Source organism: Penicillium digitatum, chromosome 6, assembly GCF_016767815.1.
Source record: "Penicillium digitatum chromosome 6, complete sequence".
Classification (NCBI taxonomy): Eukaryota; Fungi; Ascomycota; class Eurotiomycetes; order Eurotiales; family Aspergillaceae; genus Penicillium; species Penicillium digitatum.
In genome coordinates, this window is record NC_089389.1 from 2,459,167 (window position 1) to 2,473,293 (window position 14,127).

The 14,127-nt window shown below is 50.9% G+C and overlaps 3 protein-coding genes across 3 annotated transcripts; 2 read left to right on the forward strand and 1 right to left on the reverse strand.

Annotated features, from left to right (window-relative positions):
* Positions 1 to 752: 752 nt before the first annotated feature.
* Pdw03_5889 (Essential protein Yae1, N-terminal) lies at positions 753 to 2,254 on the forward strand (the record flags this gene model as incomplete). The annotated part of the gene is made up of 3 exons (XM_014682881.2): positions 753 to 795; positions 973 to 1,024; positions 1,411 to 2,254. 3 exons carry the CDS (start codon positions 753 to 755, stop codon positions 2,252 to 2,254), a joined length of 939 nt encoding a protein of 312 aa, XP_014538367.2.
* Positions 2,255 to 5,016: 2,762 nt separating this feature from the next.
* Pdw03_5890 (meroterpenoid PM-122-9-9848) lies at positions 5,017 to 6,729 on the reverse strand (the record flags this gene model as incomplete). The annotated part of the gene is made up of 1 exon (XM_014682882.2): positions 5,017 to 6,729. The coding sequence occupies one exon, from the start codon at positions 6,727 to 6,729 to the stop codon at positions 5,017 to 5,019; it is 1,713 nt and encodes a 570-aa protein (XP_014538368.2).
* A 4,189-nt stretch (positions 6,730 to 10,918) lies between these two features.
* On the forward strand, positions 10,919 to 13,733 carry Pdw03_5891 (meroterpenoid PM-122-9-9849; the record flags this gene model as incomplete). The annotated part of the gene is made up of 2 exons (XM_014682883.2): positions 10,919 to 10,956; positions 11,198 to 13,733. The coding sequence occupies 2 exons, from the start codon at positions 10,919 to 10,921 to the stop codon at positions 13,731 to 13,733; spliced, it is 2,574 nt and encodes an 857-aa protein (XP_014538369.2).
* Positions 13,734 to 14,127: the final 394 nt, after the last annotated feature.

Sequence of the window (14,127 nt, forward strand, 5' to 3'; positions counted from 1 at the left end):
CGCTGTTCCTAACCACTTTGGGCACATCATCTGACGCGCGTGGGGGCCAAAAAGGGTATGGCTCAACATGGCCATTGCTCACTGCCATACTACTGTTTGTATCAAATTCTCCGATTCAGCTGTTAAATATTAACAAACCGTGAACGGACGTCGTAAACATCTCCCCCGACTCGCCCCGACCCAGTCAGACCAACTCATGGCCAATACCCGTGGACCTTGCAGCCCTTTCACAACAACGAGCGATACCTTGATAGACTTCCTCTATTGGCATTTGCTTGCTACTCCAGTGACCAGAAACGACGTTCCTAAAGGCCAGAATCTACACAGACGGAAACTTCTATCATGCGAGCAAATCCTCAACAGCAATCGCCAGCACTCCGGTTTCCATGGTCCTTTCGAGCTCGAAATGCATTCACCTGGAAGAAATCTGTAGTTGCTTGTCGATTTCATTACCATCTTGAAAGCTACACCACTTTTAGCAGGCTAATGGGGCTTCACCTGTGACGTCATAGCCAGCGATCTCAACAAGCTCAACTGGCAAGCATTGTCCACAGTGACGTTATGGCACCCAAGGTCTACATGGATAATAGCCTTGCTGGGGATATGCAAGACTATTCGCGCGGGTGGAAGGCATCCACCGTAAAGTCCTAGCTAAAGGAACAGGAGACTCGCTGACACTCTGAAGAATGCATTGGAGACAAGTCCCACGTTCCAAAACGAGACACAGTCACATTGCAATATGAACTGCGTTCATGGTGCTCAAGTCCATTGTGAGAGTGAACTTCAAAGACCCTAGTAAGGGAGGCTTGATGACAGCATTTTCGTCAACAGCATAGATTAATGAGACTGCACCAGCGGCAGTGACATAACCGGCGCGATTCAGGGTTGAGAAAATAGCTCTTTGAAAACTAACCAGCTGAAGTTTCGAGAGAGATTGTTGGAATAGAACGGGCAGTTGTTGACTGCACATAGATGGGTGTCCTCCGTCCATTGAACTGAGAGCAAGGGACAGTATTTGTCAGGTGTAGGTAGACATGTTTTACCTGCTCGGTTGCTCTTTATGAAGCGAAATTTGATGAAATCGAACGCACTAACAGACACTGATTTGATTATGAAAGTTGTGCGTCAGAAACATTTGGTGAAATAACATTGAGTCAGAAGGCCATCACAGTCCCAATGCCTGCGGAGAGTAACGCCGAAGGAAATTCACGTTCACCTTGGTGTGTACATTCGAGGAGAGTGCTATTAGTTCAATAGTACTCAATTATGCATATCGAACCTCCCCTCCACACAGCGGATACTTACGGACTCGTATAAAGTCGTTCAAGCAAATGATCCCTGACAAACCGTCCGCCATAGATCGCCCCGACCCACCTTTTTTTTTTTTTCTCAACTCAGACCTCAACTCAGACCTTACAACACGACAAGCAAAACCGAACTACCTCGGTATTCTGTACCAATGAAACCTATCCACACTGACTCCGCGTACGCCGAATCCTCCCCGTCCTCCCCAGCAACAACAATGTCCCAAGACTACCCCGCAGTCGACAACAACTCCCTTGACGATATCTTCGGCTCCTCCCCACCCCACGAAGATATCCTCAACGCACCCCTCCCATCAACAACCAACCCAATGAACCCAGCCGAACCCTCCGACCTCCCCAGTCTCCGCCGACAACACGTCACAGCAGGCTACCGCGACGGCACGTCCGCCTCAAAGGGCGCGCACGTGCAAGAAGGCTTCGACGGAGGATTCCCCGTCGGCGCGCAGCTTGGTATGCGTGCCGGAACTGTACTGGGTATCATGGAGGGATTGCTACGCGGGTTTGAGGAGCGGAGTGGACCGGGTGTCGTGAAGAAGCCTGTTGTGCGGGCGGGTCTTTCTGCTGCTACATCTACAAGGACGGATGGCAGTGGCAATACTGAGGTTGCGGAATTGCGTCGGCAGAAGAGGGAGCAGCTCCGGACACTGTATGAGACTGCAGTTCAGGAATTGGATGTACAGGCTGTTTTTGCTAGTGCTGATGGCGGCGCGGCGGAGGTTGCGCCGAGGGCTGAGGATGGAGAAGAGGAACGGGCGGAGATACAGCTTGGGCGGAAAGGGGATATTGTTGTTGGACGGTGGGAGGGGAGAGTTGATGTTCCAAAGTGGGAGGAGAATATGGAGGCCTTGGAGATGAAGGAGAAGGAGGAGGGAATGGAGGGGATGGAGAGCAAGGGCGAAGGCCAGAGCCAGGCTATCGAGCACAGTTGAAGTTGTCTTGGATTTGTGCAGGCATAACTACAGCTTGCACTATGTGTATATCACGGATACGACACAGGGCCGTACGTTGCCTGGAGATCTTCGAAACACTGCCCTGCCGGAGACCGGGATGGAGGAAGGAGAAAGCCTCCTCTCGCTTCGCAGACGCGAGTGCGGGATTAAATTTCTGCAGAGATGGGCTGACTGTCTCTCGGGGTGTCCGCTGCAGGGTAGGGTCCATCCCTGTCGCGGGGATGCGAGCATCCAAACACTGGTAGCAGTGTCTCCGCTGCCACTGCAAGGTTGACGCGGCGGACGGGCGGGGCGGAAGGCCTGCCCGGGCTGTATGTCCTCGGTCGTTTGGGATGGACTAGTTGCGGCACCCTGAGACACGCTGACGCTGGGGTTTCTGCACAACACTGTAGGCACGGCTGTTGCCATGGTAGTGGTGCAGGTTGGTTGTGGTATCCGAATTTGCCTTTCTGCGAGATTTCAGAGATATTTCACTTGACTATGAAAGAGCAGCCAACAGCCTGGTCAAGTGCGGTTTGTTACAAAGATAGAATTGAATTTATCATAGTAAAAAAAAAAAAGGGACCTGCAAATGGCGCCTGCCTGTCAAACATGAGGCAAAAGGCACAAATCACATGTCACATGTCACACCTTGTGACCCTACCGCGTCAAGCCCGAGCCAATGTACGGAGCTGTCATTACACAAACAAATTTACTTGCATGAAACCCTCGAAAAGGTCTAGACATTAAAGTGCTGGATCAAGCTCCCTACAGCCCCACATCACATACTCTGATAGATCTGAAACCTGCCAGAAGGCGGGTCTCGGGGACGCAATGAGCGCACAGCCGGTGGATCGACTACCTTGCGTGTGAGGTCGCAGCGGAAGAGTCCCGGCAATAAGGGGAGGAGATTTCTTTGGTCGGCACGAATGAACCCTCTGGCTAGCCTTACCTGTCAAAGAAGCAATTGAGAACGAATGGTTGTTTGGGGTTATCTTAATGGAGGATGGACTTGTGAGATCAGACAGAGGGTTGAGGGAAAGACGGGCATGGCGTCAGTTGGTTGCCTTTGCTGGACCAATAAGACTGATAGAGTTGACTTAACTTGTACTCTTGCATCCCGCGGAGCAAAATCGATACATGGACAAGTGTTGAGTCTTTTCAGCCGAGGTCCAAAATCAAGGCCTCGGACATTGTGCCTCTTGGCTCCTGGCGGACCTTGAGGGTCCCATGCAGGGGATAGGGGCTATCCCTCCTATCTACGGAGTAGATATGTGTGCGAAGCACAAAAAATCTGAGCACAGTAAGCGCAGCTGGTAGTGAAAAGGGGCACTTCGATTCGAATTGGGAGCGGTGTTAACGGGGGCGCCATTTGTCGGTCAGTGGGTGTTTGGTTGGCATGTGCCAACCCAAGCCCTAATTCCTCAAATCCCAAACGCCTCGGCGTGTCGGTTCAAGACCATCCCACTTCCGCGGCTAGTGCATCACCGCCCGCGGTCCCCGGTGCAGCCGTTGTGGGGAACGTACGAATGACAGCGCAGTGAGAAATCGATAGGTAACCAGCATATTCGTATTCTTGTGCTGGACAGACCCGGGATCTAGGTTCGAATTCTGTCGCTAGAAACTAGTCTTTTGAAGCGGCTGCAAGAGACTCTGCAAACGATGGTGGATTTGGAACGATCATGACGTACTGCATACGTGGCCAGTCTGGCTGTGCGTAATTCAATGAATTGGCTGTTGAACGACTGGAATCGATGGGCCACAATTTGAGGTGTGAGCCTGTGCCGGCCTGGGGCAAGGTTTGGCGACTCCCTTCCCCCTTGTTGGTAGTTCAGCAGTTGTGAGCCGCGTAGTTGGGTTCCCCGTGCGTGGCGTAGGCCCATAATGTCTTGTCCACCTAGGTGGATGAGGATGAGCTGTTGTTACATCTCATCATTACTCGGGTCAATGGATGGCTTGAGAAAGCTGTGGTAGTATCCAAGATACCTTCGAGGATCGTCCGAGATCCGCAGTCCAGCATTCCGCAAAACGTCAACGTATCCTGGACAACACGGTGGCAAAGGGTCATTCATGCCTGTGGTAAAAGATGGTGATTACGATTTTGGCGTTTCTAAGAGCAAAGTAATGAAGCCATTTCTGGCGAATGATTGGTGCAGAGAATATTGATTTTGGGTCACAGAAACACAGACCACACAAGGCGCCGCCACATTCCTCTATTTTAAGATAATAGATCACAGACGAAACAAGGAAATGGTTGTCATGTCGGCGGTAGTAAGACATGATTCGGTCAGACATGGTGAAGAACCGGTGGGACGAACATTGTAATAAAACAAAGCGATGGTAATACAGCACACGAAAGAGCGCAAGCAGAGATGGAAGAAGCGAATGCGAAAGAGGAGACACGTAGGAAAATTAAAGATAGTTAGCTCGAGGGTATCGAGTCATAAGTCGGTAGTCATGGTCTAGGGAGCAGACCTGGTGTTCATTTAGCGACGCTAGATAGCGCAATAGGGAACGTCTTGAGCGCGTCTGTGTCCAGCCACAATCGGGTCTGGAGATTCATTATTTTCATTGTGCGCGAGAAGCAAAATCGGGGTTTGGCATTAGAGAGTGGACGTGTTCGTAATCATCGAGACACATTGGAGACATAAAGACAGTGAGATGAAATCGTGGGAGTGATCGTGGCTATAGTCCGTACGTTGTAGCATGGTTTCATCCGTTAGAATCACATTTAGAGAACAGCAATGCCGAGTCTAAATGCATCAGATGGTGACAACGTTGTTCTTCTTCTGAGACTTCGGGGGCTTTTGGCAGTTTAATGAACGCAGGGAGTTCATGAAGCGCTGGAAGAGAGGCCTTTGCTCGCGACCTCCAGTGATGGGAGCTGAGGAGAACTGGTCGTAGCAGAATGAGGTTAACTTCTCCTTGTCATCCTTGTCGGAATGAGAAGATGTGGAATTGGTATATTCGTGGGAATCAGACCGCTGGCGGCGGCGGAACTGGGCTTGCAAAGCAGCAGCTGCGGTGCGGTCAACGTCAGAGCTGTTGACACTGCTGTTCTGCCGGGAGCGAGGAGTCAGGGAGGTGGAAGAAGGAGCGACAAGGCGCAATGTCTGCAGGGCGTTGTTTGACCGCACGATATCCTTGCTAGTGCTAGGGCGGTCCATGCTTGGACGGAAAGCTTCCGGGACCGGTTCTCCCAGGATATCATCTGAGATGGGAGGGAATTGGTCAGAGGCCTGGTCATCAAGCATAGTTTGGTGAAGTTTAGGCTGAGACTTGGCGGCACGGAGCTTAGCACGACTGCGAACCTTGCGCAATGTGTCAATGGGCCGACGAGACATAGATTTACGGCCTGCAGACTCGGTATCAGAGTCAGATTCCCAAACGGATTGCTCACAAAAGGCATCGATCGTTGAGATTGATGGGCGCTCCATCGACGTTGCGGTCCACTGGCGGGAGATTGGTGGGGAGCTAGCTACCGGGCTAGGAACGGGACTAGGGCAATCGTTTGCAGGGATAAAGAGAGGGTGATCGAAGTGAGTCATGTGAGGCTCCATGGTGACTGGGTTGATCAAAGATGGAGGAGATATCATGGAAGCGTCCAAGGGAGGACGAGTTCCAGGACTGTATTGCCTGCGGCGAGATGCGCTGGGGGAACTTGCGGTCCGCGACAGGTTAAGAACAGGAGGAGGCTGCTTCCTACTCCGGGACCTCGATGAGCATGATCCTGTGACATCCTCGTAACCCATAGTGATGGTGGCAGTAGAGTCGTTTGAGTGTTGGAAGCAAGGTATGCTTGGACAAGTGTCCGCCGAGCTGACGGGACCTATCGGCGGGGGAGGCGGGGGAGGAAGAGAGTATGTAGGTGGCGTAGATGCAGGCAGATAGAAGCGACGACGGGGCTCGATTTGGACCTGATGTGCGTGCTTGTACAGCTGCTGGGTGGCCTCGAGGACGACGTCAGGGCAGCTTGGTGAATCGTAGGAAGAAGAGAAAGAGGTACTAGGCGTCAAGTCGGGAGTGCTGCTGTCTGTCTGAATGGAGCTGAACGAGACCTGGCTGCTATGCAGTGGACTGCGCTCCTCTGTGGAGGATGTATATCGATGGAATCTCAAGCTGTTCTCCAACTCCACCTGTGCAAGTGTGGAGCGATCGGGTCTAGGGTGTTGTAATTGATCTTGGGTACCCTTGGTGTGGGTTAAGGAGAGGGTGTAGTATTGGTTCTCGTCTTCGAAGCTATCATTCCGCATGTCCGATGTGTATGGGTTCCAAGGCGGCGTGGCAGCCAGTGATTCCTCGAGGTAGAATGGATCGAGATTTGACTCTTCATGAACCTTTGGGCCAGCCGGATAATAAGATGATCCTCGCTTTGCAGGGGAGGGCGATGGAATACAAACGGTTGTCTCTGATTGATTCCGGTCTTGATACAACACGTCCAATTCGCCTGGACAATAAAAACTTCTTTGATCCATGGGACTGTGAGCTCGAGGAAGATGAAAGAGAAGTAAACGAGTAAGCAAGATCTCAAGGATCTGAGCACAGTACAATAGATCAAGAGAGGAGGATTGCCACAGGACGAGAGAAAAGGGTGGAATGAGGAATGAAATGACCAAAGTGGAGGCCAGGGTGACTAGGATGTGTTTATACCGAATACCAAAAATAACCTTGACTTGGAAGCCTTAGGACAATGACCCGGTGGCTAGCCCGAAAAAACAGACGCATGCCAATGTACAATGTAAACAACAGCGGCACAGACGATCATGACCTATCTGACCTTGCATGGTCCCCTACCGTAGGGATAGGGTTGCAGCAAGGACCCATCGATTGGGTCCCCTCCGCAAGGGCGCGCGGAACCCCATCCGTACAATATCTCTGAAAAACATCCCGCAGAATACAATGTGGATTGTATCCATATCCCCATGTGTCATCTTGTACTCTTGTGTTCTTGTGTTTCCTGCGTGTCTGTGATATGTGATCTGTGACATGGGGCTAATGGAAGCCATTGAAGTGACACGAGCTATTAGTACCACCAGATTTTACTGCAAAATTTGGAATCATTTTAAGCAAGTCGAGAGACCAAAATTTCAAAGGAAATCCTCCTCTGCAGTCCGCAGAAGTCCAATGCAGATGGCTGGGATGGAAAATGTGAGATATCACTGGGCACCGTCCGGTGCGGAGTTCCCGGGATCAGCCACTGATGCCGATCGTCGTGATCTATATGGTCTATTGCTCTGTCACTTGCTGGCTGTACTTTGAACTTGGAGCAGTACTTTGGTAGTATTTTTGGGGGGTACTTTCAGGTCTTTTCTCACTTTGTGTGTTGCACATTCCAAGCATTCCAAGCAACGTTAATATTCGAGCCTCACACTTCGATGCCACAACGTTCCTTCTCGGAAATTGTCGTGATGGCACCTACGTGACGGGCTTGTTCGTTTTCTTTTACTTTCTTGGTGCTCTTGAGTAGTGGCTGGCAAGATACCTTGAAAGGTTTTATTTTTTTTTACTCTTCATGACATCATGTCGCGTTGCACCTTTATAGGATCGAATGGAGAGGAGTTATATTTGCTCCCTTGTGCTGCTAGTAATTCTCTCCTAGTTTTACCCTGGTTTCTTACTAAATCAGTGCTCGGATGAGCCATCATATCTTTTCCACAGAGAGGATGTTCGGAAACTCGAGGGTCCGAGGTATACCCTGACAGTAGATAGATCACAAATTTTGTGCATCTGTAATACTGCCATTGTGCTGCCATTGGTTTATCGAAGAACATTTTGTTTGATCGTTTTATGATCTGACCATTCAAATTCACTTCAAGCCTGTCCAGATATTTCGCCTTTTGCTGAATCTAATTTCAGAGATCGCTCTCTCTCATGGGCTTCAAGCTTCATGTTTTAATACACCCAGTATTCTTATCACTCTACATTCTTGTAATTATGCAAGCCTTCAAGCAGACCAAAATAAACAAACCAAGCCAAGCCAGAGACATCTGTTCAGCGAGGCCAATAAGCCCCACATTCCATCGAGCGACTTGCATGCATCCCGCTTTACTTACAGCCGAAGTGCAGCTATCCCGCCCAGGTATAAATATCGACACATCCCCAAGTGGCACCGATGATCTGCAGGCCCAACTCCTCTTAATCGTCCAGTTCATGCACTGTGCGCGATCTTTGAGCGATTAAGTCCTCGTCGACGCAGTGACTGCAGAAACCCTCGCCTCCTGTCCTCGCAATCACATTCTTTAGTCATTGGATGTTGAGTGGAGATATAGAGTTTCGAATAGACTTGTTCACAGTGGACTAGCAGCAACTGGAGTACAACATACCCCTATTCACCGATTCCTAGCTTTTACAAAAGGGATGCCCCAAAACAATTGAACATCATTCAAAGATCATTGAACTCTCTCGATAGTGGAAACGCCTGGATCGAGAACAGCATCTAAGATCAGAAACGGAAAGAAGCAGAATCAAGATGAATATCGACGATGATCATCACAACCCATCTTCCTTTGTACGCAGACCTAGAACAGATCCCTTCCCAAAGGACAACCCATGTCAATCCCCGGAAGTGTCTCGCAAAACACACTTCCATAATTGGCCAAAAGTTGCAACACCAAGGTCCTGGACACAACTGAAACACCCCCGATCCAAAGCACTCAACCTCTCGTGGAGCTAAGTCACAGACTGCAAGGCATGTTTGAAACCTACCTCAATACTGGACTTTGAGAGACTTTCCGGGTTTCGTATTTGTGCGTCCGCGGCGCTGCGAGAAGTCCTTCCCCGGCCCGACTGAGATGTCAAAATTTCCGATTCCAGCGTGGCCCTTGCTGCTCATTTGCTCCTGGGTTCCAGGCTTTGGGCAGGGGTGTTAATCTTGCTGACGTTGTAGTACGGAATCCTTCTGGAGCGCTCGTGTTTGTTTGGGTGTCTCGTTGTGGTCTCAGTGGGGTCTTGTATTGGCGGCCTCCTGGCTTTAGGTATTGGTATTGGGGATAGCTAAGGAGCTGTGCCAGCTAGGATGCATGAATAACTATCCACGTACTCCGTAGATAGATCTACTATCTTAGGGAAGAACTGGAATGGCCCACAGGAGCGCTTTGACATTCGCACCGAGGGAGTCTTCGTGGCGAAGCCCATGTCCGCTTCTGATCGGTCTGGGCAAACTCAAAGAGCTATTTATTTGGCTTGGGAAGTCGCTTCTATCCTTCAGTGCAGATGCATTGGTACCATTTGAGCTCGCAAGCTGCTTGAGGAAGTCATAGTCCACACAACCACCATAGGTGAAATTTGGTACTCGCTTCTAGTTTTGTCTCAGTGGGATTCCAGACCTGAGGACCTATAGGGTTATGTAAACAGCTTAGACAATCACTGTCTTCGAGAGAATAATCACTAAAATTCCAGCAAATCTGTATTTCGAAGCCAGTTGGTTCGATTCCCGATGCTCAAAATGACTAGCCTAAAACCGCCAGAGGTTGGCAAAAGTGGCCTATGTTGTGGTTTGTGTGGGTGTTTTGGTCGTGCACAGACCACCTCTAGTCACAACGCCCTGCTTGGATTTTCTGCATCCGCTGTGACAACTGAAGCCTAACTCTTTGGGTCACCACACCAATGTCGATCTATTCCCGTGCTCTATGGGATTGAAAGGACCTAGAGATATCTATTCATATTCGCACTTTCATGACGGAGTAGAGATTTGTCGGTTGAGGGGTTCAAGATTAGAGTACATGCCAAGGCAGCTGGATCTTTTGTTTTCCACTTTTTGAAGGTTGGGCGAACTCTCTTTGCTTTGTCATCGCCTCGGGAACCCCCTTCCAAGGCTGAAGGTGACGTCATTGTGGTGAGATGCTGAGCAGTATCACACTCATGTGGATTTGATATCCCATCTTAGTCATGGTAGATGTAGAGAAGTAGATCAATGCAACAATCCCTTGTAGGTATATAGATGTTTAACCATCACTTGCAATGCCGAAGTTGAGCCTTGATGAGACAACACCACGGTTGCCAACTGTGGGGAAAGTAGTTCTTGTTCCAAAAGAACCACAGTGGGCGCGGAAATGAACCAGTGGAATGAAGCCGAACCAAGATTTATGTATATTCCTGTAAAGATTATGAACTGTAAAAACAAAATCACCTTACTTGAACACAGTAGGGTGATATCTAGACTACGCTATAGGCAACGGTTCGAGTTACATCATGAAATATATATTGGAGCCCAAAACTGCCAAACCCAATGATCTGCCAACGCATCATGACATCTTTAGTGTATTTAGTTCCTTGTTAGCCGCGCAAGTCATGGCACTGCCAAACTAAAAGTCGCGAGTTCAGCAAATTACGTAGCCCTTGAGGGATTTCTCTTATGGACCTCTACAATAGTCCCAATGCAGTCTCAAAATTGCATAGCTGTGGACAATTCGACTTCGCAGTTCCAGTGTAGCTTCCCTCCGAATTGGTTGCGCAACGATGTTATGATCTAGCCGTATGACATTAGAATATGGAGATTTAACATACTGCCTCGGAAGGACTGGATAACTTGGGATCTACTCCGTAATCTGCATGGATCCCCGAGAAAAACACCCCCCCCCCCCCAAAAAAAAAGCAAAGAGACACGAAAAGCATTGACGTCGGGGCTAATTAAGGCAGGAGCTGCGTTGGCATTCCTGCCGTAGAATGAAGGTGACCCGTCTTCCTCTCAACGTGATGATTCCGTTTCATCTCTTTTAAAATTTCGAATATAAGTCCAGGCAGCTGGACTTTTGAGTGTTGACGCTTCATCCCCGAGACACGTTTGGCGCGCTGCAGCTCCAACTGCGGCAACCCCAGCCATCTCAATTAACCAGCCACCTCGCACTCCAACCCTTTTTCGTCCTTTCACAACTCCTAATTCCGAATTGCCTCTGCTTTTCTCTCAATTACATTATATTGTGCATTGAGCATTGTTTTGTACAGCCGTTGGGGCTGTCAACCGTCCAACTCTGAGCGATCGGTCATTTTGCGATCGCTATCCTTGAGATCCGCTAGTGACGCAACACTCATATTGTCGTCCAATCCGCAATTTTATCGTCCATTTTTAGAGGTGTCTCGACAAATCCCAAAAGTGTCTGACGAAGCGCACAACTCTGACGATCCATCAACGTTAACGACCTTTGCGCGGCAACGCCAGCCGGCTGTGCAACGCCCTTCTGCTTTAGCCGATTCCCAATTTCGACTCCCAAGCGCTTCTGACTCTCAGCGTCCCTTACGTCGTATCCCTCGCCAAACAGAGGTCCGCCAATCACTCCACCGTCGAGCGGTCTCTTCACGCGCCCCGGATCCACTCCCAAATCGACCCCAACCGGCGCGTCTAACCCCGGTCTCTGTGCAACGCACCCCAGCCCGTGGCATTGCACACCTACAGCCGGCCCTTTCCGAAGCAGAGACCGATGAAAACGGGTCTACAATCGACGACCCGTATCAGCTCCTCAATTCCTCATACTGGCCCCAGAGAACCACCGGAGTCTCGTCGCGCACCGCGTCGGCAATCCTTTTCGCTCTCGAGGAAGCTATACGTGGACCACTGCAGCTATCCACTGACTGGGAAGAGGTGAATGCTTCTATGTCAGATATGGTAGGCGTCGCTGGCCCTGCTGGCCCTGTGGGCAGTAGCCGTGTTCAAAATGGCGAAACCCGTGTGCCCCAGACTCCCATTTCAGGGACATCACAGCCACCGAGCGGGATGAGGACACCTACTGATATAATGAGACAACGTCGAGATCGAGAGGCTCGCCGCAAAGCGGAAAACGAGGCCCGAGAGAGGGAACAGCAGGAAATGGAACGACAACAACTGGGGCAAGAACGACAAGCTCAAGCTCAAGCTGAGGCCCAAGCCCAGGCTCAGGCTCAACCCCAAGTCCAACAGTACGCTGCTGGTGTTGCCGCCGAAAATCTCCCCCAACCAAGAACCAGAGCCCCACGACCACCAAGGGGCCCCGAAGGACAGTCCCAAACCATGCCTGTTGCCTCGGGGCCACCATCCGGTTACCGCCCCGCAGTAGATGCTGCACCGAGTACTCGACTACCAGAATACCAGAGTGTACCACTGACTGCCACGACTAGGCAAGTGCCTAACCAGTCACGACCGACACAAGCAACTGGTCAGCAGCCTCAACAGCTCCAGCGTGGTCGCTCGCAAAGTGCGGCGGAAATCGGAGGTCAACCCAGACCCAGTGGGCTCTCCAAATCGGCCCAGGCACTACCCGCAGGACAGCCTGGTGCTCCCCAAGCTCTTCGGCAGCCGAAACGAGTTGGGTTTCCACATGCGTTTGAGCGATGGGAAACGCTTTCTTCGCACTGGGAGGGTCTCACCAGTTACTGGATGCGCAAGCTCGAGCAAAACAATGATGATCTTGAGCGTGATCCGATTAGCCAGCAACTGGCTCGACAGATTACAGACTTGTCCGCCGCTGGAGCCAATCTATTCCATGCTGTGGTAGAACTGCAACGCCTACGAGCCTCCTCCGAACGGAAATTCCAGCGTTGGTTTTTCGACACCCGTGCTGAACAAGAACGCTCGAAGGAAGTACAGGCAGACCTGGAACGCCAGCTCAAAGAAGAACGGCAAGGCCGAACCGATGCATTTTCTGCCGCCCAGCAATCTGAAAAGGACAAAATCAAGGCCGAGGAACTGCTGAAAGAGGTGCGCCGCGAACTCCACATTTCAAAGGAGGAGGCACAGCGTGCCTGGGAGGAGCTTGGCCGTCGTGAACAAGAAGAGCGAGACCGAACCAACTCCTTGCGCAATGGAGAGCCCACCCTCGTTGGAGGCGTTCAGGTTGTGCCCATGGTTTCTGGCCTACCTAGTCGTCATAACACCACTCGCCCGCAGACCCGGGAGGGCCCATACCCGGGTGGACCGACAGCCACAACCGTGGGCACCGATGCATATCATGGCAAGTCTGCAGGAAGCGCAGCCGGACCATACTATAAAGACGGCACGCCGGTGTCCCCCACAGGGTCCAACACTTTCATCGAACCCCAAAAGGTCGACCCCCCTACCTCAAAACCCCCCTACCCGACTTCACTCTATGAGCATGAAAACACGAGTGTCCCATACCCTGGCCTCGCAACCTCAGAACCCGATGCGCGCTCCTACGTTGGCAGCAGCGAAGCGGGTGACGAAGAATATGCCCACTTCTCCCACGACCAGCACGGCAGTTCGTTAAGCTACCCACCTGGGGCCCCCTCAGAGGGAAGCGAAGAGCCTGGCCACTCCCCACCAGGCGGTCTCCACATGCCGGGCGGCGCGCACAGTTCTGCCGCCTCTTCCGCCCCTCCGTCTGCGCCCACCTCCACTGCAGACTACAGCGGCGCCGGCTGGGGTCCTGGCACTGGGTGGGAGTCCATGACACCACGCCATCGCCACCCCACGCGTCTAAGTGATGTTCTTGAGGAAGACGAGCCTAGTCGCACGAATCCCAGCCGTGCAAGTGTGGCAAGTCGCAGCTAGGCAAGTCGGAGCGTTCTCTAGAACACTTTATTCGCCTTGCGATACATTCTCCCCAAGGCCAAGGTTTTTTTGCCTTGGATTTTGGGGTTTGAGCTGTTGGATGCCTGCATAGAGAAGGTTGAGGTGATATCCCCATCCACATCCATTATGTTACTTCTACATTGATTTTTAGAAGCAGTTTTATTCCTATTGGCGTGTTTTCAATGTTTTTGCTTGAGCTTTGCCTGTCCATTTTTTTGCCTGTTCTTCTAAATTTGGCGTTTAATTCCCCCTATCCCCAGTATTGATATGTTTCCATGTTTCCTTTGTCTTCTAAGTGGTTTCTGTTTTCAACAGTGATAACCCTTAATTACCTGTCTGCGTTTCTACGTACCACAGGGTGGTGTTTATCCCT